The sequence below is a fragment of the Meriones unguiculatus genome, chromosome 3, assembly GCF_030254825.1.
Source record: "Meriones unguiculatus strain TT.TT164.6M chromosome 3, Bangor_MerUng_6.1, whole genome shotgun sequence".
Classification (NCBI taxonomy): Eukaryota; Metazoa; Chordata; class Mammalia; order Rodentia; family Muridae; genus Meriones; species Meriones unguiculatus.
This window is the reverse complement of record NC_083351.1, coordinates 155344145-155369600: the sequence shown is the minus strand read 5'-3', so window position 1 is coordinate 155369600 and position 25456 is coordinate 155344145. Positions and strand designations below refer to the sequence as shown.

General features: G+C 35.3%; 1 protein-coding gene across 22 annotated transcripts in view; it reads right to left on the bottom strand.

The window, feature by feature from the left end:
• The window catches only part of Adgrl3 (adhesion G protein-coupled receptor L3), a 780523-nt gene that overhangs the window by 81469 nt on the left and 673598 nt on the right, over positions 1 to 25456 (bottom strand). For all 22 annotated transcript variants that reach the window (XM_060380826.1, XM_060380806.1, XM_060380808.1 and 19 more), the window contains 2 exons: positions 16356 to 16422; positions 13795 to 13886 (listed from right to left, as the gene is read on the bottom strand). In XM_060380826.1, the coding sequence (XP_060236809.1) occupies positions 13795 to 13886; positions 16356 to 16422 (159 nt within the window). The remainder of the gene's footprint in view (positions 1 to 13794; positions 13887 to 16355; positions 16423 to 25456) is intronic.

Genomic DNA, 25456 nt, shown 5'->3' with positions numbered 1-25456 from the left:
TCCCACTAGGCCTCTCCCCTAGTCCACTGATAGATGAGGTCTTCTTCCCCTTCTATTTGACCCTAGCCTATTAGGTCTCATCAGGACTGGCTGCATTGTCTTTCTCTCAGGCCTGGCAAGGCAGCACCCCCCCCCCCCCAGGGAAAGTGATCATAGAACATGCCTCCATGTTAGTTCATGTTAGTTCATGCTAGAGAAAGCCCCTACTTCCCTCACTAGGGAAACCACTTAGATATTACGTCTAAGGGCTACACCTGGGCCAGGGTTTTAGGCCCTCTCCATGCATTGTCCTTAGTTGGGGTATCGGTTTCCGCAGGGCCCCTAGGACTAAGTTGTTTTGGCTCTGTTGCTCTCCTTTTGGAGCTCTTGCCCCTCCAGGTCTTCCTCTCTCCCCCTTCTCTCATAAGATTACCTGCACTCTGCCTAAATCTTTTATAATTCTAAGGTTATATTCAACATATAAATTCATACTTATAGGCAAAAAGAAACATTTGTGAATTTAACTATAGCAGAACATAATTAGCATATAATGATTTTAAATCTGTAGACCTCTGTAGAATGCCTATGTCAATAAGTTATAACATTTATTTTTTGCCAAATATTACATTAGCTTATAGAATTTAGGATTATTCCCTCTCTCTAAATCTGAATTAAATGGGTGACAAGGTTGTCATCACTTACCACAGTATGTGTGTGTGTATATATATATATATATATATATATATATGTGTGTGTGTGTGTGTGTGTGTGTGTGTGGTTTTTAAAGCACATTTATAAAATAGATTTATAACTGAGAAATTTTTATGGAGGTTTTCTGTCATTTGATAAACACTAGTCTGTAATTTCATTGCCATTATATTAAGATTTTATGGCATTACTTGGTGGAAATTAACAGATCCTTATGGGTTACCTTAATTTGTTGAAAGTAAAGTAAAATTTACATATAACTTTAAAACCAAATGGGAAGATGGCCATGTTTGTAAAAGTCTTTCTTTGGGAAAAATTTTTATTTATTCTCAGTGTACTTAAAATTTTTATTTAAATATTATCATAAAATTTATTCAGAAGTTGGCATTATAGTTAAGATGAGGATATTTGCTTGTCTCTGACATTTAACAATTATGTATATAATTGAAAAAAACACAAGCCATATAAAAAGTTTTAAATTATAAAACAATAAACACTTATCTCACTGTGAATCTTTAAAAGAAGTTTCTTAATCAAAACATTAACTTGTAAACTACCAGGATGAGGTAATAAGTCATAGGATCAATAGAGATGACGAATAGAAGAGACGAGCAAATTGAGTTAGTTCCGAGGTAATCTTTTTCTTTCTTTACGAATTATTGAACTATGAAGAAAATTATTTGGGGCATGTGCTTTTTGCAAAATATTTCTATTCAGAAATTAAAGATATAAAGGTAATACATTATTTAAAGAGTTAAAAAATATCCTCTTTCATTATAGTTTCCTTTTAGAAAGTACTAAATATTTTTTTATGCTAGGTAAGATGAAGGGTGGAGGAAGATGGAGTGATGAGAAATATGTAAGAGAGTTTAAGCCTCAATGCCAAAGATCTGGTCATTGATAAGTTACAGTAAATAATGGAAAAGGATGCAGGCCAAACTGATAATTCCATCAACTTTGAGGCCAGCACATTTTAGAATGCACCAATCCTCTAGTTAGCTTTTGTGTTTGTTGAGTGAAAAAGTATGTTTAACAGAGCAAGAAAGCTGTTACCATCCTGACTAGTCTGTTGACATTTCCAGCTTTAGAATACAGTGGATTCACTTTCTTGGTAAAAGACTAACTTCAACAAAGAAATAAAAAATTCTTCTTCACTTACATCCATTTGCGTGATTGTAATAATAATAACAGATGAGCAAACCTTTTGAATTCTTATATTTATGCCACAGTAGCATTGAAAATGCTTAATCAACTGATTAGCTACGACAGAAACCTGAGCTTCCCTGTACTTCTTTTTCAAATGTATTTTATGTTAGTGGGACAGCCCCACCTGAATTTATACTACTATACTCCTTTATCTCTTTGTATATTACTACAGGAAGGATAATAGGAAAATATATTTATAGTTTTATCCAGGAGTCTGAGTAAAATAAGGATGTATATCCATATATTTAAATCACTAAGCCTTAAAAATATGAAAAATTCCTAGAAAGTATTGTGGATAATATAAACACAGAAACTATTAGTAACAAAATATTTATCTACAGATTGCATTGATATTAAAGTATTACTGTCAAAAAGCTATATTCCAATGAAATTTACCAAGATGAAAACAAAATAACCTAGATCAATAAAACAAATAATTTAAAATATAATATAAACTTGATAATTCCTTTGGCTCTAAGTGACCTCAATAAAACTGAAGAGTTAGAAGTAAACACACCAAAACTAAATCCTCAATCTACAATTAAGAATTTAATACTTCAGAATCAATAAGTGTCAAATCAATGCCTTAAAAGTTTGATTATAATATTTCTATAGTTGAGGGCTGGAGAGAAGGCTCAGTGGTTAAAAGCATTGGCTGCTCTTCCACAGGACCCAGGTTCAATTCCCAGCATCCACATCATTCACACCATTATATTGTCAGTAATTTCAGTTTCAGGGGATGCGATGCCCTCACACAGACATTCATGCACACAAAAACACCTACACCCATGAAATAAAATGTTATTTAAAGTTTAATAACTCAATATCACCTGATCAAAAATAATATGTAAAAGCCTATGAGTACTGCTAAGTAGAATAAATAATAAAAAAGGAAATGATACATGGGTACCTCTTCCTTATTAGCAGTTAGTATTTTCATCTGTCAAATACATAACCAAATCAATTGGCAGGTGACAGTAAAATAGAATATGAAATTTGGGGGTTTTTTGATGGAATTTAATGACATCAATTATTCCTTGATGTTATTTTTTTTTATTGTTGTTGGTACATGAAAAGCTGAAAGCAAGAACTTATAAATCAGCCTGCTTGAGCCTTCTAAGTATGTTGCCAACTACAAGCTTGGGCTAATAGAAATTCCCAAAAGCAAACAGCCCTTTAGCTCTGGAAATACAGCTAAGTATAGAGTTTTTTCATGGTGCTGTTGTGTCGGATGAATATAAGATCCTAGCACATTTGCACATGTGAATATTTAAACATCTGAAAAGACACAAAATTAAAGATGAAAGTACAATATAATACTTGCTTTTAGTCATACTTTTGTGTCATTATTTTGTGACCCAATGGGCTCTAAAGAAGCTGAAAGTAATTGAACACACATATAATGCTTCCCTCGGTCTCCCTTAATTCTCTTCTGAGAATTAAATGGAATTCCAAGGAAGACAGCATATCCACTGTACTACTTATTTCTGAGTTGATTTTTTTTTAAAGTATTTACATGGAAAGAGGAAAACTTCATAGAAAATTTCAGTTTTCTTTTAGGCACTAAAATGTTTTAGGCTTAGGAAATGTTATGGGTTTGCTTTCTTAAATTGAAATATAGGCATATTGAAGTTGCCGATGAACACTCAAAGAGAGACCCAGCAATTAGTTTATAGAATATATTGTGGCTCAGTGTTCACAAGTCTACTTGTGATGGGATGCTGTCTGGAGAAGCAAAGTGAGCACATGGCCGAGGCTCCATGCAGGAGAGTGCCAGTGGAATTCAGCAGAAAAAGGAGATATTCAGTAAAGCATTGGGAAACTGGGACCACAGTGTGACGTCCAAAAGAATCAGCATAAAATGTGAATTACAAAACTCTAAGATAAATATAATAGACTATTTAAAATAAAAGGAAGCGGAGAAATGGTTTTAGTTCCTGGTTTAAAAGAATATTACTCACCCTTTGAGCAGCAGTGAAACAGGCCTTTAAGCCCAGCACTTGGGAGGCAGAGGCAGGCAGATTTCTGTGAGTTCAAGACCAGCCTGGTCTACAGAATGGTTTGAATTTCTCTTGAAATTTTTAAAAACATACACAATAGAGAAAAATGCTGATACAAATGTACACATATATGTACACACGTATGATGAAGAAAACACAAGAAGAAAATATTCGCTAGGTCAAGTCATTCTTAGTAGTAAAAAAGGAGTCCAGCAGGAAAGAAAATGTTCTTAATAATTTAAATATATAGACTTCTGATGAATACTAGTGAGGTTTTTTCCTTGAGCATATAATGATAAAAGGAGCAATCTTTTATACATTTTTCTACAGTTAAACAAGCAATATGCAGTGAATTCAATGAAAGTGAAAACAAACCATTCATAAAGCAACTAAAAATTGAATAAAAGCAGTGTCAATCACTTTTACAAAGAAAATGTATCAGTTTTCAAGTTATATTTTGTTATAAGTGATAAATTAATGCCTAGTAATACCAATGATTTTGCCAACAAACGGTTTTTATTTTTCTTCCTGGTTTACTTTTCCTAATGTCATAATTAAATGGCTTAGCTTTAAGCAAAGGTCAACCTCACTTCTTTTATAGAGAAGACTTCGTGCCAGCATTTCAAAGTTGCTGGCTTAAAACCCAGCTTCCATGGGCAGATGTGTAGAATACTCTAGCATGCCCATCTAACAGCACATGGACAGAAAAAGCGCCAGGGACTTTGATGACAGACCCTTAAAAAGACACATAAATGTGCAGTGGAAAAACTCAACAACCACTGGGCGTTAGCCAAGTGAAATTAGGTTAAGAAATGTCCAAGTGTGGACTGAGCAGCTCAAGATGCCTGCCACTCCGCTGTACTGTCCACACATTTAATTACAAATAGAATGGTTTTATAAATAGCCTTTCCTTTTGGGCTGCTGCTGACATAGACATTCAGCACTTTTCAAGCACCGGTAGAAAAAAAAATACATGATTTGAAAACAAAGTAACGTTGCTTTTGTAAGCTACTCTGAAAAAAAATGGAAGAATAAGAAAAAAAAGAAAAGGAAAACAAAGTGTTGATGTCTGCCTGTTATTTTTGCTTAAAGGAAGGTATTTACTCCAAATACAGACAGGCTGATACGGTAGTCTAGAAAGCCACTTGAGATGATTAATTTGCCAATCAGTGGATACGTAATATTAAACCAATACTGCAAACAAGTCAAATAGACATAACACTAAATACAAACATAGAAAGGTTGCTGGTTTTACACATGGTGGATCCCAAGGTAACATTTTGGCTCTCACCCCTCCATGGGTTTATGCAACCTTTACAACTGGAATACCTTGTAAGTTACTTGGAGAAAATATTTGTCCTACCACAAAATGCGTTATCGCCAGTTTTCCACATGTCAACAGTAACAGCCCACTTATTTAGTATATGAGTTTAAAAAAAAAAAAAAAGAGCCACGCCCTTTTCTCCTAAGCATTCTATAAAATTACCTGCGGAGTCTGTAAACTGAAAGGTCCCCTACAAGTCAGGTATGGGGCCTGGGGTGCGTTCTGTATGTACAGGCACCTGAATTCAACCCTTAGTGCACACACCTGTGTGCTGAATAAATTAATGAACAATTAAGAACATAAATAAAATCTAAATTCATACATTGAGGCATGTAAAGTTTGGATTGATCTGGTGTACAAATGGTGTTTAATTGCAATTATTTGCAGACATTTTCCATTTTCTTAAAGCCCTACACTTTAGTCTTCTGGGGGAGAAAAATCACGGTTCTATGTGTAGCTAATTTAGATTCAGACTATAAAGCTTTCAAGTCTGGTGGCACACTTCCTGTGAAATATGAAAGCAATCTGAGTCCAAGGTCTATGTAAAGAACAAAGGAGATGCTAATTTTTACATTTTCATTATTAAGAAGAAATTTTCCCCTTAGGAAGTTGTTCGGGTTATTTCCCATACATCCTTAGATAGCCACTGCGGCTCCCATATCTGATACAAACCTAATTATTTGGAGAAAAGAATGAGAAAAATAATTTAATCTCAAGGAAAGTACATAATAGTGTGCTTACAACTATCATCCTTCAAACTGGTTTTCTCAAATGTCAGCTCCCAGCGTATGGAGTATGCTAAATGCATTTATTCATAAAACATGGTTCTCAGGAAGATATGGGAATTTTAATGCATTTTAAACAAAATGCCTCTACAAAGAGACCATCCTTTTAATACTTTAGAGCACTCAAAATTACAATGCAGGATGTGAAGAGATTGTCAATATCACTGCCTGAGTGCACGGGTTTGTGAATCTGAGGAGGTCAGGAACTGTTTGGACTGTATTACTCTTCATTTCAGTTATTAGAAAGGCGTGCTATATCAAGAAAGTAGAGGACAGCTTGGGGATGGGGAAAGACAAAACATATGTATGTACAGAATTGTTTTAAAGAGTGTTTTTCATAAAATGAATAATAAAAACTATTATTGATTCTAATGCTAAGCATGAATGCATTAATGATATGTATTAGAAAATTTTTGTTTAAAAAGGTAAGAACATATGCAGTGATTTGGATAAGAATGCCCCTTAATAGGCTCATGTTTGAATACTTGATCTTTAGTTGGTGGGACTGTTTGGGAAGGATTAGGAGGTACGGTCTTGTTGGAAGGAGTATGTCACTGGGGGTGGGCTTTGATGATTCAAACCTCTGTCTCTCTCTGTCTCTTTGTCTCCTGGTGGTGGATTGAGATGTTCCTTTGCTCCAGGATCATGGATTCTAAACCTCTGAATCTGTATGCATGAAATTAAAGCATTTCTTAAAAGAAATAGTTTTAAGAATATATTGCCTTTGCAATGGTGTTTTATAATACAGCAATAGAAAAGTAACTAAGACAGCATATCTTCAGCTTATGGTACTCATAATCATCTTGTAACATATAACCTATTCTAAAACAATATTTCTAAATATTTAAAATACAGTATTTTAAATTTTCAAATAATTTAATAATTTTGATGGTGAAAACACAGATGGTGTTGTAAATTATCTCTCAGTTTACAGATAATAGTTTGAGCTTCCCTCTTGAAACCCTAAATCTCTCTCTCCTATCTCTCTTGGTCTTCCTGTTTTTCTCCTTCCCTCCCTCCCTCCCTCCCTCCCTTCCTCCCTCACACTCTTCCTCCCTTCCTTTCTTCCTTCTTTCCTTTCTGCATCTTTGCTTTTTAACCAAATGAATAAAAATGAGGAATTTTGCCAGGTATAATTTTGCTCCTGCCTACAGTCTCAGCACTGGAGAAAGAGGGACGTGGTTCTTTGTAAATTTGAGGAAAGCCTGGTCTACATAGAGAGTTTGAGGCTAGTCAGGGTTACATAGTGAGACCCTGTCTCAAAACAAAAAAAGAAAAATGTCCCAAAATGTTTTCCTACTACTCAACTAGAAAACTTTGAAATTTATGAACATTTTTATTCACTTTGACTCTGTACCAGATTTATGTTCTCATAAAGTTCAGACTCTTTTCATATTATTGCTGTGACAGAAGTATAAAAAATGAGATAATTTTGAAAAGTAGGCTGTATATTTATATACAGGCTATATATATATTGATATATTAATATGAAGGGAAGTATAAGCATTAAAATCTTCCTGTGATATTGTTTTATTTTTCAAGTTTATGGCAATTTCCCCTCCCTTTTATAGAATCCAATCGCTCTTGACTCCATAAAGTATTCATAGACTACTGATCCAGCTGAATATAATTATGACTTAATTGTTTCTATCAACATTTAGAAACATATTACTCAGATACAATTTACCTATTTAAAAGGCACAGTTATTTCAGGCATTGTTAGCCTTTTTATGTTTGCCCTGTAGTTTTCAGAAGTTTTCGCAGGCTCCTTTACACATGGCAGGTGTGAAATCTCACTGAGGATACATTATCTTCTCCCTCTAGAACTACAGAACTTTCTATTTATTAATCAAATGAGCATTTCACCCCAGAGTCATTTTTTTTCATAAAAGTCTGTTTGTCTTTTAAAAAGAGGATCACACAATGCATAATCTGAATGACACCATATGGTAAATAAAGCCACACAAATTCTAATGAGATTTTGATAGAAACTGAGCACAGCTTCACTGTGGATACAAAGACCCAAAGGCAGCAGAGGATTTCCACAAAGTGGGCTAAATTAAATAATCAAAGCATGACAGGCATGGCAGTCTACAGCTGATCGTCTCAGGAGACTGTCAGAAGGATCACTGGAGTCCACCAATTCTCATCCAACGCAGATGAGACCATACCTCCAATTTTTTTTAAAATACTACTCTGTCATGTGCATCAAATATATGATGTGGGTTTTGCACATTTTGCTACCATTAATTGTGCAAAGCACTATATAATAGATGTACTTGTTTCTTTATCAGAAGAAAAAAAACTGATTGGACACCCTTGGAGTAACTTGACAAGGACATATATCCAACCATCCCATCACTGAACACATACTCAGATACAAACAAGACTGACAGTTGAGTGGTTAGTGCAGTTTATCAGTACCCACACTGACAACTAGGAAGAAAGGAAACCTACGTGAATCCCCTTAACAACCAGTTGGATGAATTAGAGAAATAATTAATGGACAAAGTCAGAAGCTTGTGTACAGAAACCTGTCAACAGACAAAGGGAAAGCAATAGCTATAGGAAATACACAGAAAGGCTAAATTCTTCATTTCTTCCAAATGGACAAAAAAACTTTTATTATTTTCACTTATTCTTCAAAATAACTTATGATGTTAATTAAAAATTATTTTAAAGCTTTTCTTTTTTTAATGGAAAATGGGTGACTAGAGAAACTGTCACTCTTTATTTAGAAGGTATTTGTTAAGTGGTCTGAAGACTCCTCACAAATTAAAATTTTGTACTTATCAACCACATTGTAAGTTAATTTTGGTTGACAAAAATTCAATAATAGCCTATATATGAAATTACTTTTAATTGTATTAGACTTTTGTTATGATTATAGTATGCGCCAAACATAGTAAGAAATCAACCAGAAAATTCACATGATTGGAAATGCTTTTTTCTTGTAATCACCTATTTTGATGAAGAGACAAATGAAAAGCAATAAGCTAGTAGATTTCATTTAATTTAATTACTTCCCAAGCAAGCCTGAGAATTAGCATCCCCTTCATTTTCTCTGTTATTAGGTAAACAACATTATTTCATGCTATTGTTTTTTTTTCACAATATAGCATTAATACAATAATAAACTAGACAAGTAACTGTTTTTGTCAATACTAAAGAGGCTTATTATGAGGACCCTAAGGTTACTTTCAAATTGAAGAATAATATAATATATTTTAAAGTAAGAAAACAATATTTAGATTAAATGCAGTAATAGGAGTCAACCAGGCATGGTGAAAGGAAAAGAGAGTAGATTTAAGACCTGAGGGAAAAGAAAGCATCTCTGAGGTGAACTGATGGCTCAAGTCAAGAAGGAAAGGAGGCAGAGGAGTTGGGCAAAATCATCACGGCTCAACTTGCTTGGATTAGGAGTTTGGACTTAAGTTAAAAATAGCTGGGTCCTTTGAGGAGTTTTATTACAACTGTTACATTCCATTATTGAACCAACACTTTCAAGATCTCTCACTTTCTCTCTCTAGTTGGTGGCAGAAGGATCCAAAAACAACATGATAAAGAAGAAACAAGTTAATAGAACTATCACTGAGAGCCTACAAAGGATAATAGTGATTAAAAAAAATGGTGGCAGTGAAATAGAATGAGGAAGAAAAACATATTCAACAAAATACATCTATGTGTGCCTGTGTGTTCATGTATGTAAAGTGCATGAATGTGAACGAACATTTCTGTTTCAAACAAAGTTATATTAATTAGGTTATTTCTGTTGTAATTTCTAGAAAAAGTAATAAAAAGTGCAGTGATTAGCTAAAAAGCCAATATGAGAAAAAAGCCAATATGAAATATAAAATGGGATACAAAAGTGTTATTGATCAAAGGAAGGAATAAAGGAAAAACAGAGGGAAAGTACACAAACAACAGAAAGATAGAATTAATAGTCACATTAAATTTATATGGTATAAATATTCTAACTGAGAGATTTAGATTAGTACATCAAATAAGAAAAGACATCTAAGTTTGTGCATAAACATACCGGAAACAAACTTTATTGAGAAAAGAAGTGAATTAAAAAAGGGTTTATGAGGAGCAATGAAACATGCAAAACAATACAAGGGACAATTGAAAAATGATCAATACTGTTTTATTATTAAATTTTTACAAAAAATCTGGGCCCAGGGAGGCCTGAAGAGACCAATACTCCAACCAAGGACCATGCTTGGATAGGACCTAGATCCCCTCTTCAGGTGATACAATGCTCAGTTTCCAAGTGGGTTCTTTAGTAAGGAGTACAGGGGCTGTCTCTGACATGAACTCAGTGGCTGACTCTTTCATCACCTCCCCCTGGAGGGTGCAGCCTTGTCAGGCCACAGAGGAAGATGATGCTGCCAGCCTTGATGAGACCTAATAGGCTAGGGTCAGATAGAAGGGCAGGAGGTCCTCCCCTATCAGGGGACTAGGGAAAGGGAATAGGGAGAGAAGAGCGAGGGAGGGTGAGACTGGGAAGAGAGAAGGGGGCAGGCTACAGTGGGGATGCAAAGTGTATAAATTGTAATAAGTAAATTAATTAAATAAAAATAAAAATTTCATTAATGTATTTTGAAGCTTTGATCTGATTAAGTGCATGCATGCTTGAGACATTTTTCTTGATGGACTGTTTATTTTGTCACAAAATAGACTTTCCTGTTTCTTGTGTGGCAGTAGTGTTTATTTAGTGTTATATTTATTGTTTGAAAGCCAATGTACTCCACACTTATATTTTCTTAAAAAAATGTTTTATTTATTGGTTATGTATACAGTGTTCTGCCTGCGTGTATGATATACCAGAAGATGGCATTAGATCCCATTATAGATGGCTGTGAGCCACCATGTGGTTGCTGGGAATTGAACTCAGGACCTTTGGAAGAACAACCAGTCCTCTTAACCTCTAAGTCATCTCTCCAGCCCCACACTTGTATTTTCAAACTTGTCAAATCTTTACAAACACTTCCTACTTCATACAATGAAATTTAAAGAAAATTATTTTCCTCCAGATTTTGAAAATTGCTATTTTTTTTTCTTTAGATGGATTTATTTTTCTCCCATTACTCTCCTGATCTGTAAAAGTTCATCTTTTTTGTAGAGAAGTATGGGTAGAAATCCCTCAATTTATTAGTCCATATTGTTTCCGTCAGCACATGACATTAATTCCTCCACTCTGTCCCAGCGGGTAAAGCTTAGCCTCCCTGGCTTCTATGAGCACAGCAGGAGAATGATCTTCCTGAACCATAGGGTGGGGGAATGAATGTTTCATCAATGCTCTGGAATGAATCCAGGAATTCCTCAGTTCCCTACCTGACAATGCCTCCTATTTCCTTTCTTGCTGCATTTTCAAACTATTGCATAGCTGTAGCCTTGTTCTATTTCAAAGGCAACCACCACATCATTTTAACAACTAGTCTTTCCTTATTGAGTTTTCAGAAAGCGTCATCAAAGGCTTTACATTCCTGGGCACAGCTGATGGTCAGGTTTGCTTTCATCATTCATTGTATGCTTGTAGAAAGGGAATCATGGCTCAGCAAAGTTAAATACTCTTCCAAGGCAACAAGCATGTAAGCAGTTTAAATAGAATGCAAATCAAAATATTCTGACTTATGACTTCATTTTGTATTGAACTATAACTTAATGAGGTCAATGCCATTAAATATAATTATTGGCTTCAATGAGTTTTTTTTTTTATCAAAGCCCCCTAGAAAAAAATATAAAATATAAAATTATACTTGGGGATAAGACAAAGATTGCAAGTTTTTGTTAGTTTTTTTACTTTGTAGATATTGAAATAAAGACCAAGTTTTATTTCTATCTGCTGAATTGTACATTAAAAAAATTCCTAGACAATGTTTACAGTATAAAATAAGTATGGAGACATAACTTACACTGACTTGAGTAAAGTATGTTGTGATAATAAAAATGTGTTTTATGTGTCTATTTAACTTATCAAAATTCACTTTCATCAGGAACAGTACTGAACTCATAGTATATTTTAGAATGACAACTTAATTGTACACAATTAAGTAACATAATAATATTGTAACAAAAAATAAAATTAAGAATACAAAGACAGTACTTCATTGCATTGGTTAGTCCTATAACATTCTTATTTTCCTAACTCATTAGTTATTCTTTTAAATTAACTTAGAAAAATTATTCATCTACCAAAAACTATTTAATATCAATAGTCTTTTTCAATAACACCTCAGCATACTGTCATCTTCTGAAACACTAGCCATGGCTACTGTGTCAGGCACCAGATCTAGAAAGGTGGGAAGTGAGTGCCATGACTGTTGTTTGCCGTAGTTCAAGGAGGGTGCCTGCAGCACATGGGAGGTATAGAAGCCCCTTGAGCTTCCTGATTGTGCATCCATTTTAATAGAACTGGTCATCCAGTTGACACATTACATAGGAAAAAGCACATAAAAATGCAAGTTTGCCTAGGTGTATGTATGTGTGTTAGTGAGTGAGAGACAGAGAGAGGGAGGGAGAGAGAAAGAGAGACTACGTGCTTCTCAATGCTGTTATCGTTTTCAAATATCAAGACCATTAGGTAAATTAAAATACCATTTTGCTTATAACAAGGAATTCAGAAAGTTTTCAGAAAATGTGATTTAGCTTTATGTATATTTTCATTGTACATTCACAGGAAAAATGAATATTTTTATATTTCTGCATATTTACACTTGTCTGTGGATAAAAATGTAAAAAATTTGTAGTAAAGCACAGATTTTGAAAGTGAAAGGATAATTGACTAGAAAATGTTCTGGAGAGATTTACCTCCTCGGACAGTGTGTGTTTCAAAGGTAGTAAGTTTGAACTTATATTTAAATTTCAAAAAGGGGGGGGGTGAGAGGAAAGTCCAGTCAAGTATGCTATGAAATCCAAACATAATCATCAAAAGTTTTAGATTATTTGATCTTTGGACAAACAACTTCAGGTTTTGATTTTCAAATTGGGAATTCTCAACTATCACACTCTATACAAATGCTATATAAACAATCTCAGATCCGAAATACTTAAGCATCTGAAATGTTCTTTTGGATCTGGGCATTTGTGGATAAGACATACTCAACCTGTGCCTACGGACAGTAGGGAAAGTGCAGGTCCCGTCTCGGGATGTCAGGACAACTATGAGTGAACTGCTACATGAAGACTTAGACTCGATATTTTAGGATTGTTTTCCAGTAGCGCGAAATCCCCCTTCGGTATGTGCAAGTACTATCAGTCCCCATCCACTAACAGATGCAATCACAGGTAACATTGCCACAGAAGCCTTCAGTGGAAATATCATCACGGCAGGTAGCACCGTTTCAGGTACCAGCACTGTATGAACCATCATTGCAAATACCATCATCGCAGCTACCATATTTGCATGCACCATGACCGTAGGAGCCATTGTGGCAAGACCCATCACGGCAGGTGTCTTTGCAGGCACCACTGTTTTGAGTGGTTGAGGACAGCGTGAGAGATTTCACACAGTCACTGCACTACAAAGTCCGTCCTCATTGAAACATGCTGCACTTCTTTAAAGGACAGGGTGAATAAAGGTATTTAAAGCACATTTATAAAATGTAGTTTACAGGGAAAAGTAGGTTTTAGGAAAGAGTTTCGTTACATTGATTATAGGCTGTCCAAGTTACCTCAACAAAATCATTACATTGAACTCTGACATCATTTTGTCATATAACTTTTTACAGTATAAACTAAAAATAATTTTAAAGTACAATCTATGAAAATAAAACTAAGTGTCACTTACCTGATATTATCTAGACAGCCTGACTCGGGTTTCAGTATAGCAGTATGATGAAACATTTTGTATAGAGCAATCCCAAGGAAGATTACATTCAGCTGAAAGGAAAAAACGTAACGCTTTGTAGATAACGACAGCAGAGAAAAAGCAAGTCCATTCCCTGTAACACATGAATTGTTCTGGGAGATTAGTTCTCAGTAGACTCCTAAGGGACTTGGATTGCGGATGACTGTCTAATGCCTTACCGAAGGCAGGAAGCCAGGGGAGGGAATTGTGAAACCACTGAGTTACAAAATGTGGCTGTGCCAAATACACACAAAAGGTAAAGTCGGCGGTAATTTGGAAGTATGCTGTTGAAATTCAGGAGTAATGTAAAACCCAGTGCAAGAAAACCAAACTGCCAAATCCAGGAATTATTTTAAGAGCGCTACTACATTGGCATTTTATTAAAGTGTCTCTAGTCTAATTAATTATAGACACTTTTCATTTCAGTTTATAGAGATGCACTTTTTTCAGATGCTCAATTATTAACATATACTTACATTTTTATTCTATTCTTTATTTTTTTTTGAAACAGTCTCAGTCTATAGCTCCAGCTGACCTGTAATTCACTATGTATACCTGACTGGCCTTGCACTTTTATGGTCATCCTCCTCCTCCGGCTACCCAGTTCTGAGATTACAGATATGTACTGCCATACTTGGTTACAAATACAAATACTAAGCTCTGTACAATTTGAATACATAAGTAAAATGGGTTAGAAGAGGCTGGTTGAATTCTAATGCTACAACAAACCAAATTATAAGGGAGGGTCTCTCTTGGTCTGGTTACGCTACAAAACCCAGGAAAAAATGTCTATAATTTAAAAGAACATAGTCTAGTAAAAATTACCTATATGCCTTGCATGAACATATGAAGCAATGGTTCTCAAACTTCCCAGTTCTGTGACCCTACAATATAGTTTCCCATGTTATGTGAACCCCAACCATAAACATTTCATTGCTAGTTCATAACTGTAATTTTGCTACTGTTGTGAAGTGTAATGTAAAGATTTTTGGAGATAAAAGTTTTCTAAAGGGGTCACGACCCCTTCATGTTGAGAAGCTCTGTTATAAACCAAGCCATAGGTTGAACTGCCCTTGGACCAGGTGAATAACTTCCTCAGTCTACAACTGAGCAATGATGAAGACCAGAAATGTTCAATGAACTGCTCCATTGACATTCTCCCTACGATGCAGGCTTCACAGTTATTTATCAATGATCCTCAAAACTCAAAACTCAAAAGTAAAAATCAAAAAGGAAAAAAAAAATTAAACAAAACAAAGGACACTGAGTGGCTAAAAAGCTTAATGTGAACTGAGTGCAATTAGTGAGAATGCCTGGTCTGTGCGGACATGAGTCTGTCCAGAGTCATTATTCTGCTTTCTTTGACTTTCTTTTCTTTCTTTTACTTCTTGAAATGCTATTTGGTTACAGAATGACTCCTAGTATCTAACATATATAAGTAATGGTCAATATGATTTATTTTAGACAATAGGCTTTTCCTATTGTTTGTATGTGTATATACACATGTAGGTACATATATAAATATATGCATACACACATATAAAAATGTAGCAGATGTGCCATAATGTCATTTTAAATCTCAAATGTTTTCTAATTTCAAAATATATCTGGGCCAATAATTTTCAGGTAAGAAACCTTAGTCCAGTATTTTATTCAAAGCCAACACTTTCCACTTCTTTCCAAAAGTGAGCATTGGCTTTGTATCTTTTTATTGTATTTCTTTATCTGTGGGTGAGTGGGCGTGGGCAGTGTATGGCACAGTGTGTGTGTAGAGGTCAGTGGACAGCTTGCAGAGCGCCCTTTTCCTTTCCATCTGTGGGTCCCAGGGATCCAACTCAGTTCCTCAGGCTGAGTGACCAGTACCTCTACCTGCTGAGCTGTCTTTGGGCCCTAGGTTTACAATGATAACTAACAGATTCATTTAATGGTATGGTAAATAAAGACAATTATTAAGATAAAATGTAAAAGGAGTCATGATTCGAGAACACATACCTAATTTACTTGTCCCATTTTCAAGTAAAATCCGTTTGTTTGTTTTTTTAATTTTAAACTCTTGACGGTAAATACATGCATACATACATACATACACACATAAACTGTGAGGAGCAGGCAGGTGTTCACCCGTTTTTCTAATTCCTATTTACTTTCGATTCCAATTATCCCTCCCCCCCCAAAAAAAAAGGAATGAAAACATACTGTTGTCAAAGTTAAAGTCGTCATAGTTCAGTTGTCTAGACATCTGTAGGAACTATGTTGGGCTGGATTTTTGACTAGCCATTCACTCCTGCAAATGCTTACTTTCCTTTTCCAACGGTTTTGATGAACTATTTTACAATATAAAAGCAGACTACGATGAGCGTCTAATTGCTTGCGTTATGTAGGGTCAAATAAGTACATGCTTTCCCCAAATTAACCTATGTAAAATTAAGATACTCAGTATATGTATAGTGGAAGTTTTATTTCTTGACCTCAGAAGTGCATAGCTAATTAGGAATTCTTACCATAATTATCAAGGTCGCCGGTCCTATAAAACTCCAAATGAAGTAGGTGTCAAGGCGAAGCCAACATCTGTAGTGAAACATGAAGGAGAGAAGCCATTCAAAGATTGGGTACAGGACATATATCAAGAGTGAGCAGGTGACAGAGAAGAATGTGAGCAGCACAGCATTCCACTGGGAGACAGGAAATATTACATTGCTTGTTCATTTAAATGCTGAATTATGTGCCCAATTTCTGACAGCACTATTGATGGAGTAAGATAATTACCCCTGGAGAAAGCAGGGGAAAATGGCATCAGGCTTATTTCCTAAGGCCTTTTGTGTTTGTCATTGAAACCTTAGAGGGAAAAGAAGAAAAAGCCATACACACAGCCATTAAACCCAGTAGCTTTAAGCTATCCTTCTCTCTCCAATTACAGTGCTACATAACCTGTCTATCAGCTGTCAAGCAAAGTGACATTTTCCTGTCAAGAAGATCTGACCAGGAAGAAATAAATTTGGTATCAGAAGATTGAAGTTTAATTAGGTTGGGCAGCCAACCTTTGAGAGTTCTGAAGACTTAAAAAGAGCATTGTTACTGCCCACGCTTCTGGGGTTGCAAGTGGTCCTTCGCATCTGAGGAAGTTGATTCATGACCTAAGAAGTAAATTATTAATCACTTAATTTCAGCCACATTTAGTACTCTCCCAATTCTTAGAGCCTCTGGGAAATTACATTTCCATTCTTCACAGTGACAGGAAGACAAAGCAAAAGTGACTAGTTATGAGAAAGATTAATGCAAATATTGAACAAATTATTTGATTTTAAGAATAATATCTTGAATAATTTGCCATTTTGCAGTATTTGAGGCATAATTAAAACAGGAGCACTCCCACTGGTAAATACTCAATAGCATTTTGTTATATGCTCTAAGCTTGTATTCACATGATTTGAATATGCTGTTTATTGTCCTAAAGTTAAGTAATAGAACAGCAGAAAGTTTTCATGAAAGGATTTCACACAAATTATCAACATTGACGTGATGAGTAAAATACTGTCTGTTATCTGATAAAACAGAATGAAAGTTGAAAATAGAGTAGATCTGTTTGCTAAAATATACTGAGGTCTGAGGATCGAGCTCAATGACCCACGAGGCTCTGAGTTCAGTTCCCAGAATCATAAAGAAGAAGGGAAAGGAAGGAAGAAGAAGAAGAAGAGGAAGAAAGGAGGAATAGTCATTCAGTGAAAGTCATGTAAAACGTTATCATCAATTTAATAAATGTATATTTATGTATTAAATAAAATGAGAAATGTTTTATATATATATACATACATATATATGACAAATACACGTCATTATTTTCATGGATTCATGTATACATTTGTTTAAGTGGAAAAGAAAAACCCATGAATGCATGTTAGGGATTGTCCTGTACAGGAGAGTAAAGACCGCAGAGTGTATGATCCAAAGGCTTTAGCCGTGTACTTTAATAACTATGGAAAGTATGCCAAAATACTAATAGGTTTCACTTGTCTGGTAGAGGTAGTGATTATGATTTCTACATTTTAGATTTTTCTAAAATGGTTGATAACTATATTTTTGGGCCAAAAACTAATTGTCATCAAAGCATCTGGCTATCTTCTTTTACCTTCAGTCCACATAAGCTCATTTCAGTAGCAGTGAGGTGCACTCCAGTAAGAGACTGACCTACTAGTCCATAATTTCTAACTAGACAAGACGGTTTATTATTGTTCAAATTCATGTAAAATTCTGTTTGAAAAATATTAATGTGGAAGCAACGAGAGCTTAAATTGCTAAGAGTTAGTTGAGCATTTTCTATTGTAGGTGAATATCTGCCATAGAAAAGAAGGGTAAAGTGTTGCCTATGAACAGACATATGTCAGAGAGATCTAGTTTCACAAAGGATCACAGTCTTCATTCATACTGTAGGCTAGCTGCTTACCCCTGAAAGTAACATGTGTTTGAGTGTCATGAATGTGTAGGGAGGTTGCCATCAGTACCTACAGGTTATTTACAAAGACTAGGTTTTCCTTCAACTTAAAAGCAATGAAGGACAAAGCAAGTATATTTTTCAACATTAAATCAGATATAGCACCTCCTCCCCAACTGTTCAAGTTATAGCAAAACAATACAACATTAATAATGTATTTAACAATAACTGATAAAGGATAGTCTATTCATAGCTCAGAAAGTTTTAGAGAGGTACTTAAGAACTAAAGCACATTTTTAGCAAATAATTTTTATTATAGGAAAAAAATGTGCCTCCTAAAAATACTATTTTTCAGGTAATGGACTTTAATAATATTATCAGTGATTTTGTTGGATTAAGGTTGACATAAAACTTTAATATCTTCACTTATTTTGTTTAACCCACATAATGACATTAACTTTATCCTTACCAAGCTTGATTTCATTAGAAAAATCAGCTTAGCAAATGCTTTATCTTCAAATATTCATTCCACTAACCCTCTTCTTCAGATGTGAAAAAGAAGTGAGATGTTACTTTAGCCTGTAATAAAGTTCTTCAGAATGTTTTTTTTTTTAATTTTATTTTTCTTTTTAGTTACATTTTGTTAACTCTGTGTCCCAGCTGTATCCCGCTCCCTCATTCCCTCCCCAACCCCACACTCCCTCCCTGGTCTCCTCCCTGCCCCTTTCCAAATCCACTGATAGGGGAGGACCTCCTCCCCTTTCATTTGACCCTGTTTTATCAGGTATCTTCAGGGCTGGCTGCAAAGAATCTGTTTGTTTAAAGTGATTTAAATTCCCTTCGTAAGTGAAGAGTGGAAGAGGCAGAGTGGAGCTCCACATGCACTGAGTAAATCACCCCTCTGTGCATGCTGTCTGCACTTCACTATCCTCTGGAATCTGGGTGGTAAGAGCGCCTTTTCTAATTTGATTGCCATATGGCCATACCTGCTGTTGTTTTTGGCCGCATGCTGACTTTTTGCAAAGCTTTCTGCATTTCATCTCTTTCTCATTACCCACATTCAAAATTTGCATGGTTCTTCCCCCTCTACTCACTGTGACAATATTTAAAAGAAAAAAATTATCCTTGACTTGAATGCGGAAAATAGTATTTATATAGTCACACTTGACCATATCTATGTACTACCCCGACAGTATTCTAAACTCTGGCCCTTCCTTGCTACTGGGATTTAATCCAAAACCACTGCCTAAAAGGAGACCAGATCAGATCAGTGAGACAAATGTTAAAGGAACAATTCATCATACTAAACACAAAAAAAACTTTAGTTTACAAATGGTTAAATCTATTTGTAAATAAAATAGTTAATCTGAAAAAGGTGGTAATCTAACAGAGCTGATAATTTTGATAGGTTATTCTTGTGTAATTTTCAAGATACCTCAAATTTATATTTTCAAAGTATATTCAGTCCTTTGTGTATAATCTCTGAATTTAGAAGTACTCTGGTTTTAGAAGTACTAAAGACATGACCCAGGGCTGAAAAGAAACTCATCTTGGCCATACTACCTCTTTCTTGTTCAATACTAAATACATTCAAAGATACAAAGGAGTGCTTTTCATGTGCCAAATGCCCTTGTCTTTTGTTTCGTTAATGAAACACAAACGTGTCATTAACATTCTCTTGTTGTAGTACTTTTCAAACGGCAATAGCATACTTCTATTTACACGATGAAGCCTTACTGCACTGATACAATTTTATTGGTTTCAACACTCCAAAGAATCAGTGCTAAGCCACAAATATAAATTATTTTCTCCAACAACTATTCTCCAAAATGTAGGACACATCATTAAAATTAATAATACAGAAATTGATATCGTGTTCTCTTAAAGTCAATTACCTATTCAACAAGAGCTACCTTCGTGTAAACTCAGACAATACGAAAATGAACAAATTATTTTCTTACAACAGGAAAATTAATTTCATAAAATAACATAACAGAGAAAATGTACTGCTAACATGTATCCTCTTTACATACTAAACTACAGTTTATCATTTTATTCTTACACCTCCTATTGAAAAGGTAAGGTTGTGTGTTTAGAAAAACAGCAAGTCCTGCAACCTAGAGATACAACCATCACTTAGAGTATGCTTCACAATGTTTAGAACCAGTCCCACGACTAGATTATAGCTTCTCATCCAGGACTTGAAGTGTATTGTCAGTAAGATTTTTTAAAATTTATATTTTCATTTATTACAATTTACTCACTTTGTATCTCAGCTATAGGCTCCTCCCTCATCTCTTCCCAGTCCCGCCGTCCCTCCCTTGTCTTTTCCCATGCCCCTCCTCCAGTCCACTGATAGGGAAGTTCCTCCGTCCCTTCCTCCCCTTCCATCTGACTCTAGCCTATCAGGTCTCATCAGGACTCATCAGATTGTACTCCTCTGTGGCCTGGTAAAGATGCTTCCCCATCAGGGGAAGTGATCAAAGAGCCAGATACTGAGTTCATGCCAGAGAAAGGCCCTGTTCCGCTTACTAGGACACCCACTTGGACACTGAGCTGCCATGGACTACATCTGTGCAGGAGGTCTAGGTTATCTCCATGAATGGTTCTTGATTAGGGTATCAGTCTCAGAAAAGACACTTGGGCCCAGAATTTTGGGTTAAGATGTTTTGAGGGGTTGTATTTTATAACTAGTATAATTTATCAATCAAACATACATCTGACTATTTTCCAAAGTTTTCTTAAGAAGAATAAATTGCTAATGCTATTTGCTTCAAAGGATGGAAAATCATAGACTAATCAGTCGATGGGAAATAGTAAATGTAAATAGAAACAGATTTTTAGGTGCCATTAGATAGTGAAATTCATGATATTTTTATATAAAGTTGTTTGTGAGTTTGTCAATACCATAATATCATTTTTCTAGGTCCTGTGCCTACATCTCTATATTTGTACTCATTTTGTGGTATATTGTGCCTATATCACTATATTTCTATTACATTTATTATTTATTACCAAACAACCCATCTTTCTATCATCCTTCTGTCTGTCTATGTAAGGTCAAATGATTAAGAAAAAAGATAACAAGAAATGGGGCAAGAAACAAAGAAAGAAAAGAGTTAGACAAACTGTAAACAAAATGAATGTAGTCCTAAACTTACTGCAAAATGCACTTGCCAATGACTTTTAAAAAGTAATAGTCCTTGAATCATGATACAATCCACAAAACCACAAAGGTTAAGTAACAAACAGGGTCTAAGGTGGGCATGGCGAATCTCTCTGAAAAGGAGAAATAGATTTCACAGGTGGACTGGGCAAGGAGGTGGGAACAAGATGGTTCAGGCAGGGGTAGAGTAGAGAAAGAGAGTATTGGGAGAGATGACTGGAATTATGGGTCCTTCTTGAATAGATCAAAATAGTAATATGAGAATTGTAATCACTATTTTAATAAAAGTGGACAGTTTTTACAACTTAATTTATATTTAAAAATGTTGTTTATCCACATGTTGGAGAGGTTATGGAGAAAGGGGAACCCTCCTCCATTGCTGGTGGGAATGTAAACTGGTACAACCACTTTGGAAGTCAATCTGGCGCTTTCTCAGACAATTAGGAATAGCGCTTCCTCAAGACCCAGCTATACCACTGCTAGGCATATACCCAAAATTTGCTCAAGTACACAATAAGGACATTTGCTCAACCATGTTTGTAGCAGCTTTATTTGTAATAGCCAGAACCTGGAAACAACCCAGATGTCCATCAACGAAGGAATGGATACAGAAATTGTGGTAATTTTACACAATGAATACTACTCAGCAATCAAAAATGAGGAAATCATGAAATTTGCAGGCAAATGGTGGGATCTAGAAAAGATCATTCTGAGTGAAGTATCCCAGAAGGACAAAGACAAACATGGAATATACTCGCTTATATAGACCTAAAAGATAGGATAAACATAATGAAATCTATACACCTAAAGAAGATAATCAAGAAAGCGGACACGGGGTCTGATGATCTATCCTCATTTAGAAAGACAAATGGGATATGCATTGAACGTATGACAGGAGTCTACCGCAGAAAGCATCTGAAAGACTCTACCTAGCAGTGCTCCAAAATAGATACTAAGACTCACAACCAAACCTTCGGCAGAGTGCAGGGAATCATATGAAAGAAGGGGAGTTTGATGTGGAAAGGATAGGAGCTCTACAAGGACCAAACGTATATGGGCACAGGGTCTTTTCTGAGATGGACACTCAACCAAAGTCCATGAGAGGATAAAACCTAGAACCTCTGCTCGGATGTGACCCGTGATAGCTCAGTAATCAATTGGTTTCCCATAGTAAGGGGAACAAGGACTATTACTAACAGGACCTCAATGACTGCCTCTTTGACCTCCCCACCTCCCAAGGGAGGAGCAATACTGTTAGGCCACAGAGGAGGACTTTGCAGCCAGTCCTGAAAATACCTGACAAAAGGGAGTCATATGAAAAGGGAGGAGGTCCTCCCCTATTAGTGGACTTGGAAAGGGGCAGGGAGGAGATGAGGGAGGGAGGGTGGGATTGGGGAGGGAATGAGGGATACAGCTGGGATACAGAATTAGCAAAATGTAACTAATGAGAAAAATAAAATTATGGAAAAAAATGTTGTTTATCACAAGATTTCTGTTTGTCTATTTCTAAGAGCCAAATAATAGAACCATTAGTAAAAGATACAATTTAGTAAATGCATATTTATTTTGCAATTTTATGTAATACAAAATTTTATATGTATTTATATACATACATATATATGCAAATATCAATGCACAGGTCATACATCATATAGTATGTACTTTACATAGTAGTAGAGTCTGAATTCTGTTCTAGTCTACCTAATTTCAAGGTCTTTACAAAAGGAAAAGGATATGTACTAAATAAAATAAAAGTTGTAAATTACTTGATAAACATCTCAATGAAGTGATAAGATATCTACATGCGATATATAACACATTCATATTGAAACTTATCTTTGGAAATATATCAAAATTTTTTAAATATGTCATCTCTTGAAAATGAATTCTTTTATATTATCGAATGACTTTACTGTAATGATTTTTATAAATAATTCACACATTTGATTATTTTAGATATATTTAAGAATTATAAAATTATCAAAATAAGCAGTCTTTTTTTTTTCTTTTTTCTTTTTCTTTTTTTTTTTTTTGTTAGATCAGGACATTTTTATTCCAAAACTGTGGGCCTATCAGCTTTTTTTTATTTTTTTATTTTTTATTTTTTATTTTTTTTATCAGTTACATTTTATTAACTCTGTATCCCAGCCATGTCCGGATCCCTCATTCCCTCCCAGTCCCTCCCTCCCTCCCTCATCTCCACCGTGCCCCTTTCCAAGTCCCCTGATAGGGGGGACCTCCTCCCCATTCATCTGATCCTGTTTTATCAGGTATCTTCAGGACTGGCTGCAAAGCCCTCCTCTGTGGCCTAACAGGACTGCTCCTCCCTTCGGGGGTGGGGAGACCAAAGAGCCAGTCATTGAGTTCCTGTCAGAAATAGTCCTTGTTCCCCTCACTTTGGGAAACCAATTGGTTACTGAGCTACCACAGGCTACATCTGAGTGGAGGTTCTAGGTTATATGCATACATGGTCCTTGGTTGAATGTCAGTCTCAGAAAAGACCCTGTGCCCAGATATATTTGGTCCTTGTAGAGCTCCTATCCTTTCCCCATCAGACTAAGTCAAAAAGGAGGAAATCATGAAATTTGCAGGCAAATGGTGGGATCTAGAAAAGATCATTCTGAGTGAAATATCCCAGAAGGAGAAAGACAAACATGGGATATACTCACTTATATAGACCTATAAGATATGATAAACATAATGAAATCTATACAGCTAAAAAAGATAATCAATTGAGCGGACATGGGGTAAGATGATCAATCCTCGTTTAGAAAGACAGATGGGATGTGCATTGAACATATGACAAGAGTCTACTGCAGAAAGCATCTGAAAGACTCTAACTAGCAGTGTTTTCAAAGCAAAGACTCATGACCAAACCTTTGGCAGAGTACAGGGAATCATAAGAAAGAAGGGGAGTTAGTCTGATGCAGTCTTTTTTTTTTCAATCCATCAAAACTCACAATTTGTCTGGTTCTTTTTTCTTGCCTTACAATATCCCAATTCTTCTTTACTATGTAGCAGTTAGTGCCTTCTATACATTTCATATAAACAGTACTATATAGTTTATGTAGTCTTTTGAGGTAGACTTCTCTGAAACAAAACATTTTAAAAGTGTATCTGTTCTTTAACAGTACTACTTTATTTTATCCTGAATAACATTCAGTCATATAGCTAAAAAGACATTGTGTCTTTTTATTTGCTGATAGATATGGTAGACATCTATTATTTAGCTAACCAAAACAATGATACAGGTTTTTACCTGGACCTATGTTTTTTTCTGGGTCATTAGGTAACTACGATTTGGTTGGTATTCTGAGAGGAACTTGTTATGCTAAGGCTAATCCCAAATCCCTGGCCTCAAATTAGCCATCCTGCCTCCAAACATTGGGACTACTAACCCTGCCTCTGTAGGAACAATGTTTAAAATTTTGAATGGTTATAACTTCTATGACATTAACCTTTATTAGTACTTCTTTTATTACTACCACCTTAGAGGATATAAACATTCTAAATTACATAGTGATCGCTAGGTGTGAAATGACAGCTGTGGGCATATTTTAAACTTCCTTTTATCCCTGTACTCAAGCACAGTGTATTACTTTTGGCAAAGTTCATTGCATTCTAAAAATAACAGGACAGTGGTCCTGTTCATTTCTGATAAGTTCTGGAATAGATAACTCCTCCACAGAAAATTGTATGTTCAACCTAGTATTATTTCATATGGTAATAGTTTCATTCGATGAAATAGTTTCATTCATCGTATTTTGGGTGAAAATACGATGGCACAATAAAACCTCAATCTTCAAATCACAGAAAGCATGCTCAAATGCACTTAAAATAACATTTAAGCTTAAACATATATTCTCCATATACACACTGAATGAGTACTATCTTGTTATGACATTGAAAGGTACTTCCTCATTGACTATACTGTTTCACATGTCCAATCGATAGACAGACACATGAGCTGATGGCATATTCGATGAGAACATATTTTGTGTCACTTA